Below are 14,855 nucleotides of genomic sequence, written 5' to 3'. Positions count from 1 at the left end.
TTTGCAAACTTTGGAAGATAAACATAAAATGAAACGTATTAATCCAGGTTCTGGGTCATGTATGAGTTATTAGACCTTAAAGCGAATGAAAATGACAACCGGAAGTAAACATTACATGCAAACTATTGCTTTTTATTTACATTTTTCTGAACAATTAAATTTTTTAGTCATGTATTCAATGAAACGAACACGCAAAGCGCAAGGGATTTTAGATATTCATATGTAAAATGCACACCAGGAACAATAAATCATACATCAAGAATGCAGTAAAATCTCAAGTAAAAAGATAAAAGGTTTGGACCTGGACATTTCTTGAAATTGTCGTTTATTCTTAGTATGCATAATGTTTTGTAACCCATAACAAATACGGAAATGTAGCGAAAACGATTACTCCGTCCACACAAATGACAAACTGCTGTGTACCATATCAATCAACAGGGGGCAGTAAGTCAGACAATCGATGTGTAGTAGAAGAAGAAGATTTTGTCTGTGTTGTAAACCCTGAACGACGTCTTCCAGGTTACAAATCTCACAAAGGTGAGACATAGATATTTTCAAAGTATAGAAATAAGTTCTGAAAGTTTATAAGTAAGTTTAGCAGCTAAGACGTTCCTAACGTATAATTTGAGAGGATAAACTGGATGTTAAAGTGAATACAATTTCAAACACCGTTACCTGTAAGACTAAATGCAGGACAAAGAAGTGTCGGGTTTCTGCGCGGGGTATTTACAAATATTCAACAGCGCCATTTTTTCTGGGACTGTTTATTAGAGTGAAAAACTTGATAAAATACTTCTCTCATTTGCTTATATTGATCTAATAGATTGCCGTTTGAGTGGCTCATTAGAACATACTTGGTAAGTTACATAAAAAAAGTAACAGTTGGACTTGAAATGAAAGCTGCCGTTAGCTGTTAACTTGAGCATCGACTGATGTAGGAAACGTCGTCGCAGTTCAAAACACTAACAACTGGCAGACAAAAATGGAGTCCAAGTATTCGACTTTGGTGAGTTATGGCTTGTTTTCTTGCTCTTTTTGTGTCTTCATCGCCTATCTGCAGAAGGAGGGCTCCAAACTATCATGGGCCTGCTCTAACCCCAGCTGTGAGTAGTTAACGAGTGTAATATTAGGAATTTCCAGTACCTCTCTGTGACTATTTGGTTAAAACAGCAAAACTATAATAATTTCATTCTAAATCCACCCGATGTGGAACCAGGTTGATCCTGTCATATTCAATGATCCAACTACTTTCATTGATATTTCAGTGATACTGAGAGCTCTCATACTATGTATGTTTTCTTTAAATATGTTTGTGGGTGTAGTAATGATAATCAAGGCTCAACGCGGTAAAGTAATCTGCAGAAATAGGATATTTTGAGTACAGGTTGCTGAATTAAATAAAATAAAACACTTTTCAGGTTTTTGTTTGTTAAAAGTGCAACCGAAAAGCATGCATCATTCTTATTCCACAGCAAAATTGTACTCCACCTCCTTCAGCTATGTGTGATTTAAATGTAATGAAATACATTGAGGTTTGTGGTTGTGTTGTGATTTCTAAAGTCGGTGTAAATATTTTCTCCAGTGTTCACGGGGTTAAATGATTGGATTCATTTTTAGGATTATTTATTACTTGACTGGCATAAGTGGTATATTATTTGCTGGTCTTATAACCTTTTTTGTAAATAAACAGCTTTGTAGTAGTTATTGTTGAAAACTGATGGACTTTTTCTGTTCTCAGAGGAGACCCAGGAGGAAACTGTGTTACATTACAGAGAAGAAAAGGTATGCTTCTGGTTATTTAGTAGACTAATTGTGGAATTTGTTCTTAAAGGTCTCTTGATCATTTTAGTCTCATGTAACTAACCAACATTTACATTGAGGAAGCGTTGATCACATCTGACTTATCTGTTCAGGTTAGACATATTTACATTATGAAGTGGATTCTGTCTCGGTGGATTTTTCAGGATAACTTTCTTGAATGTAATTTCACAAGCTGTGATTGAAAAAATAGATATGTGACATGTTTTCCTCTGTAAAGGTTTAGCTGTGTATCACCACTTAAACTTGTTATATTAAATATATCAAAAGATTTTATACAACGACAAATGCAACAAAGAAGTCGCTACATGTATGCATGAACAGAGATATTGTTGAAAATCTTTACTTTTACTGCTTGGAGGAATGAATGCATTTCATTGGATATTTGTTTGTTGAAAGTAAAAGAAACTTCAATCAAGCACATTTATTGGCAACATTTATTGTAAATACTTGTTTGGACATATAATGTTTAACTTTTCCCGGAACTTTCTGTTTCAGTTTGTCCAATCAGTGGGTAGAATCATTCACATACGAGGACGTTGACAAGATGTTTGATGACATAGGTAACTGTTCACCTTTTTATACTTTTGTCATTGTGTTGAGATGTTTAAGCCTGTGCAATAATTAGCTTCTTTTTTTTTTCGCAGATGTGTGTGTACCTGAACCACACCCACCATCTGTTTTGTTTCAGAGTTCTGGCTCTGGGACAAACTACAGTGAAGCATCCATGTCTCCAGTCTCACGAGAAAAACATCCAGCTGAAGAACTTGCAGAATACCAAATCTCCTTGTACCAGGTTAGTACAGTGATGATTTTAGAGGGTGTAGAGCAGGGGTGGGCAATCCTGGTCCTTGCGACCTGGTGTCTTGCAACTCTTAGATGTTGCCCTGGTCCAACATACTTGAATCCAACAGCTGAATCACCTCCCAAGTGCAGTCAAGTTTTTCAGAGTCCTGCTAATGACCTCATTATTTGACTCAGGTGTGTTGAAGTAGAGATACATCTAAAAGTTGCACAAGACTGGCCCTTGAGGCCTGGAGTTGCCCACTTCTGGTGTAGAGTACAATATAATAGTTTCTGATGCTTTAGTCCAGGGGTGTCAAACTTCAGTCCTCAAGGGCCGGCGTCCTGCAACTTTTAGATGTGACTCTGCTGCACCACAGCTGAATAGAATAATTAGGTCATTAAGGCTCTGGAAAATTGATCTACACAAGGAGGAAGTCATTAAGCCATTTCATGCCACTGTTTTGTACCTGTGGCACATCTGAAAACTGCAGGACAGCGGCCCTCGAGGCCTGGAGTTTGAGACCCCTGGTCTATAGTCTCGGCACCTGGATGTTTGTTTAGGTTTCATGTACTTTACTTGAATTTGACACCATTTAGCTTAATTTTTTTTATTTCCATTTAGGCTCCCAACGGACATGTTGAGGTTCCTGCAAGCTCACCAATACTTAATCTGGACACTGGTAAGATGTTCATCTAGTAAAGTGTAAAGCACATATAAAACAACAATAGGTGGCAGGAGTGATTCATAATTACACCAAAAATCATAAACTAGTATTAAATGGAAGACATTAAATGTTTATAAAGTCTTTGTTTATGTTTTATCATCATGTTTTTTTGTTTTTTGTAAATAATCTAGACCTCTTTTGTTTTGTTTGCAGATCCGGGTTTCCCGCTTGAAGCACACACGCCGATTAAGACGTCTAGTCCCATAGAACATAATCCAGGGAAAAAGACCACAGAGAATCTGGAGGAGGATGATGATGGTGTGACCCAGATTCCATTTAACCGTGAAGAGAAAACAGAAGAACCTGAAGCGGACCCCATTCCCATCCAGAAGCCTCAGTGCAATGGACAAGTAGCTGAGGAGTAGGAGCTTTTTTTAAATTTTCTTCTAGAAAACCCCATTGAAATAAATTAAGAGTTTTTATTTGTTACTTTTTTGTGTTTTTTCATTTGTTTTAATTATTTTTATGTATAGGACTGATGATTGGATACTGGAGTCACCTTCAACCAGGATTGTCCTGACCAAATTGTCCAGTCAAGGAGCAGTGGTCCAAAATCCAAGGTAAGCTTTTTTTTCTTAATACTTAACTATTTCCCAAATAATTTAGTAATTACATGCTGCTAGATGTTAACTATCTATATAGCACTGACATGGCTATATTTTGGTTTATCTTTTTCCCACAGTACGAGTTAAAAAGTAATTCTACATTTCTGGAAACATGATATTGTGTCATCATTAATCATTTTTGTGAACCGATTGAGTATTTTCTTTTTGTGTGTTCAACAGCAAAGATGAAAACATCAAGGATTCAGTTCAGAAAGTGAGAATAGAGCCCGAAGTTGCTTCTTCTACCAAAAAGTCCAGCTTGGATTCCACTCAGCCGCCTGCAGAACCATCTTCACGTGTGAAAAGGGACATGATTGGTTTCCTGAAGAAGATCCAGCTGGCGAGAAAATCCCTACCATCATGGTAAACTGAGATAAAAGGACATCTTAATAATCTATTTTAGTGGATTAATGTTACAAACAAATCTTTAGGGTTATTTAAATGTATTGTATTGTTTTTCATTTTACAAATAAATGACACTTGTGTGCTTTTTAAGTTCCAAGAAAACTCCAGTCAAAGCACAGCCTTGTCCTCCTGACCCTCCGGAGCCAGAGGATGATTTCCTGATCCTAGAAGATAATTCACCGCTTTGGTTTTCCATTCCAAGCAAAAGTGGCTTGAGTAAGAAAGAGAGGCTGAGGAAGAAATCCAGCGCTGATGATAAAAAGAGCTCAACAGACAAGGGGACAAATGAGGGTCCCATCGAGGTTTCACGGAAACAAAAGAAAGGCGAAATGGCCAACAGCAAACTGGACAGTCAGGCTGTCAATCAAAGAACAAAGAAGAAAAAAGGGAAAGAGAAAAACCGTGAGGTGGCGGAGTCTAATGACAACAAGGGAGATTTCCTCAGTCTCCTAGATCTTCCTGCAGGCGACTTTGTTGAGCAAGAAAAACCAAACAAGAAAAAACAACAAAAGAAAGTTCCTTCAGAACAGACAAACGAGTCAGAACATCAACCCAAAGGAAAAACAAATGTGGAACCGGAAAAAGAAGCTGCCCAGAATTTAAAAGGTTCGACAAACTCATTAAATGAGCAGAAAAGCCAGACAGAAAGATCTGAAGATGTGCAGGAGACAGGGCCTGATGATTTTAGAGAAGAACATCAGGAGCAAATTGTACAGGAGACAGCAGAAACGGGTAAGGGCATCATCTCAGCTGGCGTTGAATTTTCTGAAACTTACTGTTTGGTTAGTTTTTCTGTTTGTTTATGCTTTACTCATTTTAAATATTACATTATTTTGCTAAACTTTAATATTAGTACTTGATCTAGGCTATTGTGCGTTTAGAATGCGTCATTCTAAACCCTTTTGTCTTGTAACTCAAGCAGCATGTGTATGACTACATGTCTTGGTGTTGTTGACGTTTCTTTGCTACCTTGCAGACAAAGACATAAAGTCTGAAGCAAACAAAGAGGTCAAGCAAGACAAGAAGTCAGCTGCATCCTCAAGCAGTTCGTCTGTAGAGGCCCAGCTTTCTCGAAAGAGAAAAAGGAGGCCGCCTGGAGATTGGTGGGTGAGCTCCCCTGCGAACCCAGAGCAAGCAGAAGCCCCCCAACCCCTCAAAAAGTCCAAACTGAAGAGAAAAGAGCCCAGCACAGCTGTACCTTCGACTGTTAAGAACAAGAAAGACAAAGCGCTGGCAAGGAGAAACTCTAAAGAGCCCATAAAGTCAGCCAGTGTAGACACCAAAGAAGTTAAGGAGAGTAAAAGGAAAACGCCTAAAAGGAGAAACGCAAGAGATGTGAAGAATAAAGAAACAGCAGAAAAACCCCGTAGACTTGTGGCAGAGTTGGAGGAGCAGCAGATCTCCGATCAAGAGTTGGATGAGCATTCAAGCCCCTTGGTCTTTTCAAAGAGAGACCACAGCCTCAACTCACGTAAGATCACAAGAGCTGGAAAGTCCTCAGATCCTTAACATGAACAACTGCTATAAATACTGACTGATAGGCTGATTCTAAATTTCTTCTATTTCCACTGCTACACTAGAAGCCAACTTTGCATTGTGTTGTTTCATCACTTGTAAAAGCTGGGGTAATTTATGTTCTTAATTCAAAAGCTGCCAGAAATATCAAAGTTCTATATTTGAAAATCCACTCAGCTTTATCCTGTTCAGTTTACGGCATGCTAGTTTGACTTTGGAAGTAGCCTAAATTGGAAACAGTAGTGGCATTCAAGTGTCCTAAAACTGGAAATAACTGTTGAATGTACTTTTGTTGTAGGAGGTGAGTTTCAAAAAGTCTATCGTCACACCTCCACCCCTGCATCTCAGACATGTCAGCAAAAGGAGCAGCTGAGGGAAACCCAACCAACAAAACGTAGGAGGAAGCCACCGGGTGACTGGTGGGCAGCTCCCAAGGCCGATGATTTGGAAACCATCGACTCGCAGCCTCCCCGAAACGACCCCAAACCTCAACAGAAGGGGGAGAAATGGCCAAAGCAGACACCATTCAGACTCGGCGCTCCCAAAAACTGCAATGGTGCTTCAAAAACACAAGGGGGAGCTCCAAAGGCTCCTGTGAAGCCTCTGTCTGCTCCAAAGATTGTCAGACGCTCTCTTGCAACATTTAAAGACCCTTCAGTCGTGGAGACCCGCGGTCTCGCGGTCACCAACAGACACTTGCAACATTGTAAAATGCGTAACGTCACGTCCCAGCCTTCAGAGGAGAGCGCTGATACTGGCCCTATAACAGGCAGCAGGCCTGATGCAGACATGCACAGTGGGGCGGATGTGGATGAATGCACACAGCCCGACCAGGAGGTCTCACTGTTCAGACAGTGTCAGGCTGAGGACACGTAAGGAAGAACCTAAATTACTCAATCTGTCTTTACTGTCACCCCGGGTTTGTTGTGACTGGTTTTTTTTTTTCCTTTTGCAGGTTAAGAGTCCTCAAAAGTGGACCGTCCTCCATGATTAACCTGGAAAAGTATGACGATGACGCGAGTACGTTTAAGTCTTGTAACAGTTTTCACTTCTCTGTTTCTTTTCTCTGCTGGTTTTCAATTAGCCCAAAGAATGACATGTTTACAAGTTTCAACAGAGCTGCATTGATAAATATAAAGGAAAGACAATTTTAATGGTTTCTCAAGTCTTCATTGCTAACTTTTGAACAGAATTCCATCACAATCTGTTTTCATTGCACTGCTTATTAGGAACTGAAAGGACATGTAATCCACAGATGTGTGAGAACAATAATGTTTCACAAAACTGTTTCCAAAACAGCTGGAAATGTTTTGAGACTGTATCGACAACAATTGTTTTTGCAACAAACATAACTTCTTGTTTGGTTTTTAAACAGTTTTGTGAAATATTTAGATATCATAAAAAGTCAAACTATCAAATATTGTCACCCAATGACTTTATATTTTCTTTTTACTCCTCAAAGTACACGCATCTGGTGTGGTACCTCTGGTAAAAATGTTTAAAAAGTTTTTATCTCACTATGTAATTATTAAGAAAAATATTTTGAAAAATCCAACGTTTACATTTATTCAATGAAGGAAAACAAAATCCAATGTTTAGATGTTTGTTATTTCCCCTAATTATTTCTAATTTAAAAAATGCAACCAACAAATTTCTTGAACTTTTAACTTTTGATTTTAAGTTGAGCAGAGTTTCAAGAAACCTGCACTTTGTAATTCATGAGTCTTGTTTCTCTGAGGTATAAATATGATACAACACAGAGACCCATTTTTTTAGCAACTCCACAACAATAGAAAAACAATGGAGCGTTTAAAGGATGAAAATGCGCGGAAAAAAACCATCGATTTTCTCCTAAAGTACAGTGGAGAATCTAAGATGCTGCAGGACTGTTTTCTTTTCGAATGTCTTGGCAATCTTGTCAAAATATGAGGTATTATGAACTCTTTATAAAATCTGCTGATCTCTGATAAAACATATATGCCCCAATCATCTCAGAAATGATTAAACGGGCTGAAAAATAACATTTTATGGATGTAGATATCGTAGAAAACTCATTGAGTGAGCTTCAGAGAGGAGGACACAGGACTATAAGCAATATTTTCAGAAACGTTAGCCGTATTAATTAATTAGTCATTTATTTTAATGCTTTTTGCACATATTTAATTGTGGTGGGATGTTGAATGCAACACAAATGGCATGAAATGAGATCTCCAGAACTTTAAAATCTTTTACGGGTCCTTGGAGTGAAAACTAGAGACAGAGGTATTTATGAAAACATAAATTATTTAATTCTTACAAAAAAAAAAATCCTTTGCCTGATTGACCTGTGCCAGAAATATCAGGATTTCAGCAGGAATTATGGGGGAAATTATCTGGTGAAAGAATGCAAAAATACTCGACCTTTAATTCAGATTCAGTGAAACCTTTTTGGTCCACATCTCAGGTTGTACCTCTCTGCTGCAGAGATTGGGAAGATTACTTTCTCCGCTGGCTCAGTGGAAAGCAGTGGTTTGCCGTTGAATTAATCAGACGACTTCACCACATTTCACTGTCGCTCTTGTCGGGCTAAAAATGTGGGCGTCCACACTGCAATATTTACACTGAGTCCCTGCAGCTCCTTAGGGGAATTAAAAATGCAGGACCTGGGGTTTTGACTCCGGGGTGTGTTGCTCACATCGACAAGTTTTACCACTAATGTTCTTCCATTAACCTCACTTCCATCGAATGTCACGGCTTCCGAAAATACATTTTTCTGACTAATTGCCATCTGTGTTTCAAATGTTTTTCTTATATCTCTCATTGTGTGTTCCAGATCTGCTGTCATCCAGGGTCCACGCCGTGCTGTCTGTGTCAGATTTTTGTGCCTACCCTCTCAAGCCCCTGATCTTACACTCAAATGACAAGGAAAACATCACCGAATGGTTCCAGAGCCTCTGGACCGTGGAGGCTGATGGTAAGAACATCTTGTGACGTAATGATTACTGTTTAGGAATTAAATACAGGTTTCATTCATACTCTATCATGTGTTAGGACAAAATTTGAGACATCGGGTCATGTGTATTCCTGCTGCAGGTGACACTGCAATCACTCCTGACCTGTTCCAGTGGTACTCCTACCAAAGCTATGCCTTGGGTATCCAGGAGGACTTCACCAGCAGCTCCTTCTGCGCTGGAAAACTGCTGATGGGCTCCTACACGAAGAAACCCCTCTGGGTGGATCACAGTGCAACAACTGTCAGTGCACTTTCTCCTAACCCTTTGAAAATATCAGGCCCCTTATTTCTAATTTCTTTTTTTTTTTTTTATCTTTTAAAGATTTTTAACTTACTAACAAGCTCGGTGAAGGTCACCGTCGACGGCAGCGTTTCTCACTACAGCTCAGGCCAAGCTTTTGTGGTGAAGTGTGGTAAGAATAACTATATTGTCACTTTTGCAAATACAAAATAAAGTCCTTCTTTTATTAACCGTGTAATCAAATTAGGACATTGTGTTTTTGGACATTAAAAATATTCAAATTTAATTTTAGGAATACTGAGAGATGGGAAGAAAAACTGCTTCAGGTTTTCTGTAAATGTTAAAAATCTAAATATTTTGATGACTAAATGAAGACACACCCACTTTTTTCTCTTGTTAGTATGGGTAAAACGACTAAGACAATATCAGCAAGATGCTAAATCTCCAAAAACCCTAAAATGTCACCATAGAACCTAAAACTGGCTGTTGCTATTGTTGACATGAAACTTTACAGTCTGAACAATAAGAGTGCACAAGTTTAAGGGAACCTTTGCTCTCTCAGAAAAACTTGAGGATCAGACTGAGGTTTGCCAGAAAGATCATAGACAAATACCAGAATGTCTGGAATAATGTTCATTTAACTAACTAATTAGTCTAAAATTCAATTATTTGGACAACAAGACAGAGGAGATGTGTGACATAAACCAAATACAACATTCCAAGAAAATAACTTACCACTTGATTAGGATGGAGGCGGACAGCTGCAGGAAGCATCTTTCTGAAGATATTTCAACCAAACGGAAATTACGCTAACTGCTAAAGATAACATTACACATTATCTTTTTATTCAATCAGTAAAACAAGACTCATTACAGCGTTTACCTGAAGTTAAATTACTTGCATAATTAATTATAGATAAAAATCAAATTAGGTATCAATATATTAACATTTCTATGTGAAATAAATATTTAATAGTTTTCTGCCTTGGGTGACCCTACCAGGGGCATGAAGCCCCAGACAGCATAGCTCCTAGGATCATTGGGGCACTCAAACCCCTCCACCACGATAAGGTGGCAGCCCTAGGAGCAGGTCCTAGGTGAGGGACCAGACAAAGTGCAGCCCGAAGACCCCAATGATGAAGGAAAACCTTGGACTTGGTGTTCCCTCGCCCGGACGCGGGTCACCGGGGCCCCACTCTGGAGCCAGGCCTGGAGGGGGGGCACGATGGCGAGCGTCTGGTGGCCGGGCTTTTACCCATGGAGCCCGGCCGGGCTCAGCCCGAAGAGGAAACATGGGCCCCCCCTCCCATGGGCCCACCACCCGTGGGAGGGGCCAAAGGGGTCGGGTGCACTGTGTGATGGGTGGCGGCCAAGGGAGGGGACCCTGGCGGTCCGATCCTCGGTTGCAGAAACTGGCTCTTGGGACGTGGAATGTCACCTCTCTGGTGGGGAAGGAGCCGGAGCTAGTGCGTGAGGTCGAGAGGTTCCGGCTAGAAATAGTCGGTCTCACCTCGACGCATGGCTCTGGTTCTGGAACCAGTCTCCTTGAGAGGGGCTGGACATACTTCCACTCTGGAGTTGCCCAGGGAGAGAGACGTCGGGCAGGAGTGGGCATACTTGTTGCTCCCCATCTCGGCGCCTGTACGTTGGGGTTTACCCCGGTGAACGATAGGGTAGCATCCCTCCGCCTACGGGTGGGGGGACGGGTTCTGACTGTCGTTTGTGCTTACGGGCCGAACGACAGTTCAGATTACCCACCCTTTTTGGAGTCCTTAGAGGGGGTACTGGAGAGTGCTCCTCCTGGGGACTCCCTTGTTCTGCTGGGGGACTTCAACGCTCACGTGGGCAACGACAGTGAGACCTGGAGGGGCGTGGTTGGGAGGAACGGCCCACCCGACCTGAACTCGAGCGGTGTTCTGTTGCTGGACTTCTGTGGCCGCCATGGATTGTCCATAACGAACACCATGTTCAAGCATAAGGGTGTCCATATGTGCACTTGGCACCAGGACACCCTAGGCCGCAGTTCGATGATCGACTTTGTCATCGTTTCATCGGATCTGCGGCCGTATGTCTTGGACACTCGGGTGAAGAGAGGTGCGGAGCTGTCCACTGACCACTACCTGGTGGTGAGTTGGCTCCGGTGGCGGGGGCGAAAGCCGGTCAGACCTGGCAGGCCCAAACGTGTTGTGAGGGTCTGCTGGGAACGTCTGGCGGAATCCCCTGTGAGACGGAGCTTTAACTCCCATCTCCGGCAAAACTTCGAACACGTCCCGGGGGAGGTGGGGGACATGGAGTCTGAGTGGACCGTGTTCCGTGCCTCCATTGTCGAGGCGGCCGATCGGAGCTGTGGCCGCAAGGTTGTCGGTGCCTGTCACGGCGGCAACCCTCGAACCCGTTGGTGGACACCTTCGGTGAGGGATGCCGTCAGGCTGAAGAAGGAGTCCTATCGAGCCTTTTTGGCCTGTGGGACTCCGGAAGCAGCTGATGGGTACCGGCGGGCGAAGCGGCATGCGGCTCGGGCGGTTGCTGAGGCAAAAACTTGGGTGTGGGAGGAGTTTGGAGAGGCCATGGAGAAAGACTTCCGCACGGCTTCGAGGCGATTCTGGTCCACCATCCGGCGTCTCAGGGGGGGGAAGCGGTGCAGCACCAACACTGTTTATAGTGGGGATGGTGTGCTGCTGACCTCTACTCGGGACGTTGTGGGCCGGTGGGCAGAGTACTTCGAAGACCTCCTCAATCCCACCAACATGCCTTCCACTGAGGAAGCGGAGCCTGGGGACTCTGGGTTGGGCTCTCCAATCTCTGGGGGCGAGGTCGCCGAGGTGGTTAAAAAGCTCCTCGGTGGCAAGGCCCCGGGGGTGGATGAGATCCGCCCGGAGTTCCTTAAGGCTCTGGATGTTGTAGGGTTGTGTTGGTTGACGCGACTCTGCAATATCGCATGGACATCGGGGGCAGTTCCCCTGGATTGGCAGACTGGGGTGGTGGTCCCCCTGTTCAAAAAGGGGGACCGGAGGGTGTGCTCCAATTATAGAGGGGTCACACTCTTAAGCCTCCCTGGCAAGGTCTATTCAGGGGTCCTGGAGAGGAGGGTCCGTCGGATAGTCGAACCTCGGATTCAGGAAGAGCAGTGTGGTTTTCGTCCTGGTCGTGGAACACTGGACCAGCTCTACACCCTCAGCAGGGTCCTGGAGGGTGCATGGGAGTTCGCCCAACCAGTCTACATGTGTTTTGTGGACTTGGAGAAGGCGTTCGACCGTGTCCCTCGGGGAGCCCTGTGGGGGGTTCTCCGGGAGTATGGGGTACCGGGCCCTTTGATACGGGCTGTCAGGTCCCTGTATGACCGGTGTCAGAGTCTGGTCCGCATTGCCGGCAGTAAGTCGGGCTCGTTTCCGGTGAGAGTTGGACTCCGCCAGGGCTGCCCTTTGTCACCGATTCTGTTCATCACTTTCATGGACAGAATTTCTAGGCGCAGCCAAGGTGTTGAGGGGATCCGATTTGGTGGCCTCAGGATCTCATCTCTGCTTTTCGCAGACGATGTGGTCCTTTTGGCTTCATCAGATCGTGATCTGCAGCTCTCGCTGGATCGGTTCGCAGCCGAGTGTGAAGCGGCCGGGATGGGGATCAGTGCCTCCAAATCCGAGGCCATGGTCTTGAGCCGGAAAAGGGTAGAGTGCCTTCTCCGGGTCAGGGGGGGTGTCCTGCCCCAAGTGGAGGAGTTTAAGTATCTCGGGATCTTGTTCACGAATGGGGGAAGAAGGGAGCGGGAGATCGACAGGCGGATTGGCGCAGCGTCTGCTGTCAAGCGGGCGCTGTACCGGTCCGTCGTGGTGAAGAGAGAGCTGAGCCAAAAAGCGAAGCTCTCGATTTACCGGTCGATCTACGTTCCCACCCTCATCTATGGTCATGAGCTTTGGGTCATGACCGAAAGAACGAGATCGCGGATACAAGCGGCCGAAATGGGTTTTCTCCGTAGGGTGGCTGGGCTCTCCCTTAGAGATAGGGTGAGAAGCTCAGTCATCCGGGAGGGACTCAGAGTAGAGCCGCTGCTCCTTCACATCGAGAGGAGCCAGTTGAGGTGGCTTGGGCATCTGGTCAGGATGCCTCCTGGACGCCTCCCTGGTGAGGTGTTCCGGGCACGTCCCACCGGGAGGAGGCCCCGGGGAAGACCCAGGACACGCTGGAGGGACTATGTCTCTCGGCTGGCCTGGGAACGCCTCGGGATTCCCCCGGAGGAGCTGGAAGAAGTGGCTGGGGAGAGGGAAGTCTGGGCCTCCCTTCTGAAGCTGCTACCCCCGCGACCCGACCTCGGATAAGCGGAAGAAGATGGATGGATGGATGGATGGAATAGTTTTCTTGTTTCTTCACCTTCCTATATAGCTTTATTCAGTTTTTTAGCTAATATTTTTGCGCAACTTATTCTTGCAGGACAGGCCTACAGCATCCAAAACGTCAACGCACAGCCGTCTGTTCTGTACTTCACCAGGATGTTGGCAGAGAGTTTGGACTGAAGATGTTCCAGTGATACAGTTTAAATGAAGACTCCAAATGTCTGCCTCCAAAAAGCTTGATGATCTGATTTAATTTAATTTCAAAATGTGAGCTGTAAATACCAATTTTGTTAAAAAACATTTACTGAACAATTGAGGCAAGACTTTTTTTAAAACACGTAGCAGTTTGTTAGATTCTGCTTAAGCAAAAAAAATAAAAATAAAGAAATTGTAAATAAAGTAGTGTTCACTTTGTATTGCTTTGCCAATTATTTTTTCATTTTTTATGGTTTTACATATGCTTCCTTTAGTTAAATGTGATATAGAACTGCAAGGTTTTTACAAGTTATTAATTGAAACAATTGATTCATGGGGATGTATTTTTTATTATGAGTTTTGTATTTTCACTAAGAGTAATAATGCCAACTCCATGTTATTTTCTTTAATTTTGCATTTTCTTACCATTTTTAGTGACAGAAACTAACTCTGTACAAAAAAGGGAAAATAATTAAAGAAATGGCTATGAAACTATTATGGTTGAAAAATATTTGTACATATTACAATATGTTGAAGAAACATTTGCTTCCATTTGGAATCCAATTTTTATAAATGTATCAATTTAATATTCTATTATCTGTCTTCCGTTAACCACTTATATTCCTCTTTAAATTACTTTCCCACCCTTAGCTTACTTCATATAACAAAAGGAATGTCTGGCTGGATTCATCATTAATTATTCAAAGATCTTTGAAATGTAACATTTATCCTACATAAAAAAAGAAAAAAATTGTAGTCAGTTTGCAGAAGTTGAGAAAAAAAAATCCTATAGTAACAAAGCAACAAAAATGTATTCCAGCTAATGTTGCAAAGATAGAATTTAATTGATCTCTTTAAATTAAATGAATTTATTTAGAAAGTGACGAAATACATTAAGTTAAATGTGAGTTAGTTGACAGCTTAGTTTACATCCTGTGCTAACATTGGAAAAAAAAAGACACCATCCAGTAAAGAAATAAAATCAACACAATAGTTAAATATAAAAGGAAAAAATACAGGTATACACAACAAACATTTTGATTATTCAAGTATAAGGAGACACAAAAATATCTAATAATGATGGATCTAAGGTGATGGAGATGAAGATTAAATGGGAGATTGCGTTACAAAAAACCACTGATTCGAAGTTTTAAAAGAAAAAAAATGTCATAAATCCTCCATAAAGTTTTATTTGTCATCATTGAGAATCTTTCATGTAGTCTTAGCTTGTGGATGCTTCCAGAGT

At 42.4% G+C, this 14,855-nt stretch overlaps 1 protein-coding gene across 1 annotated transcript; it reads left to right on the top strand.

Annotated features, from left to right (window-relative positions):
- Window positions 1-511: 511 nt before the first annotated feature.
- Window positions 512-13,827, top strand: LOC114137146 (neurofilament heavy polypeptide). Its single transcript, XM_028005718.1, has 17 exons — window positions 512-857; window positions 939-1,006; window positions 1,739-1,782; window positions 2,317-2,381; window positions 2,466-2,614; window positions 3,227-3,284; window positions 3,483-3,690; window positions 3,803-3,889; window positions 4,115-4,297; window positions 4,431-5,071; window positions 5,316-5,810; window positions 6,153-6,726; window positions 6,810-6,874; window positions 8,667-8,807; window positions 8,927-9,087; window positions 9,169-9,259; window positions 13,512-13,827. The coding sequence occupies exons 2-17, from the start codon at window positions 983-985 to the stop codon at window positions 13,592-13,594; spliced, it is 3,069 nt and encodes a 1,022-aa protein (XP_027861519.1). The 5' UTR covers window positions 512-857; window positions 939-982; the 3' UTR covers window positions 13,595-13,827.
- Window positions 13,828-14,855: the final 1,028 nt, after the last annotated feature.

This window comes from Xiphophorus couchianus, chromosome 21 (assembly GCF_001444195.1).
Source record: "Xiphophorus couchianus chromosome 21, X_couchianus-1.0, whole genome shotgun sequence".
Lineage (NCBI taxonomy): Eukaryota > Metazoa > Chordata > Actinopteri > Cyprinodontiformes > Poeciliidae > Xiphophorus > Xiphophorus couchianus.
Note: the sequence above shows the minus strand (reverse complement) of the source record. Positions and strands in the feature narration are given on the sequence as shown.

Excerpts from the sequence above, each read along its gene's own strand:
- LOC114137146 (XM_028005718.1), top strand. The coding sequence starts at position 983 with ATGGAGTCCAAGTATTCGACTTTG. Across the intron at positions 3,691-3,802 it reads AATGGACAAGTAGCTGAGGA|GACTGATGATTGGATACTGG; the intron begins GTAGGAGCTTTT and ends TTTTATGTATAG. Across the intron at positions 6,875-8,666 it reads AAAGTATGACGATGACGCGA|ATCTGCTGTCATCCAGGGTC; the intron begins GTACGTTTAAGT and ends TGTGTGTTCCAG.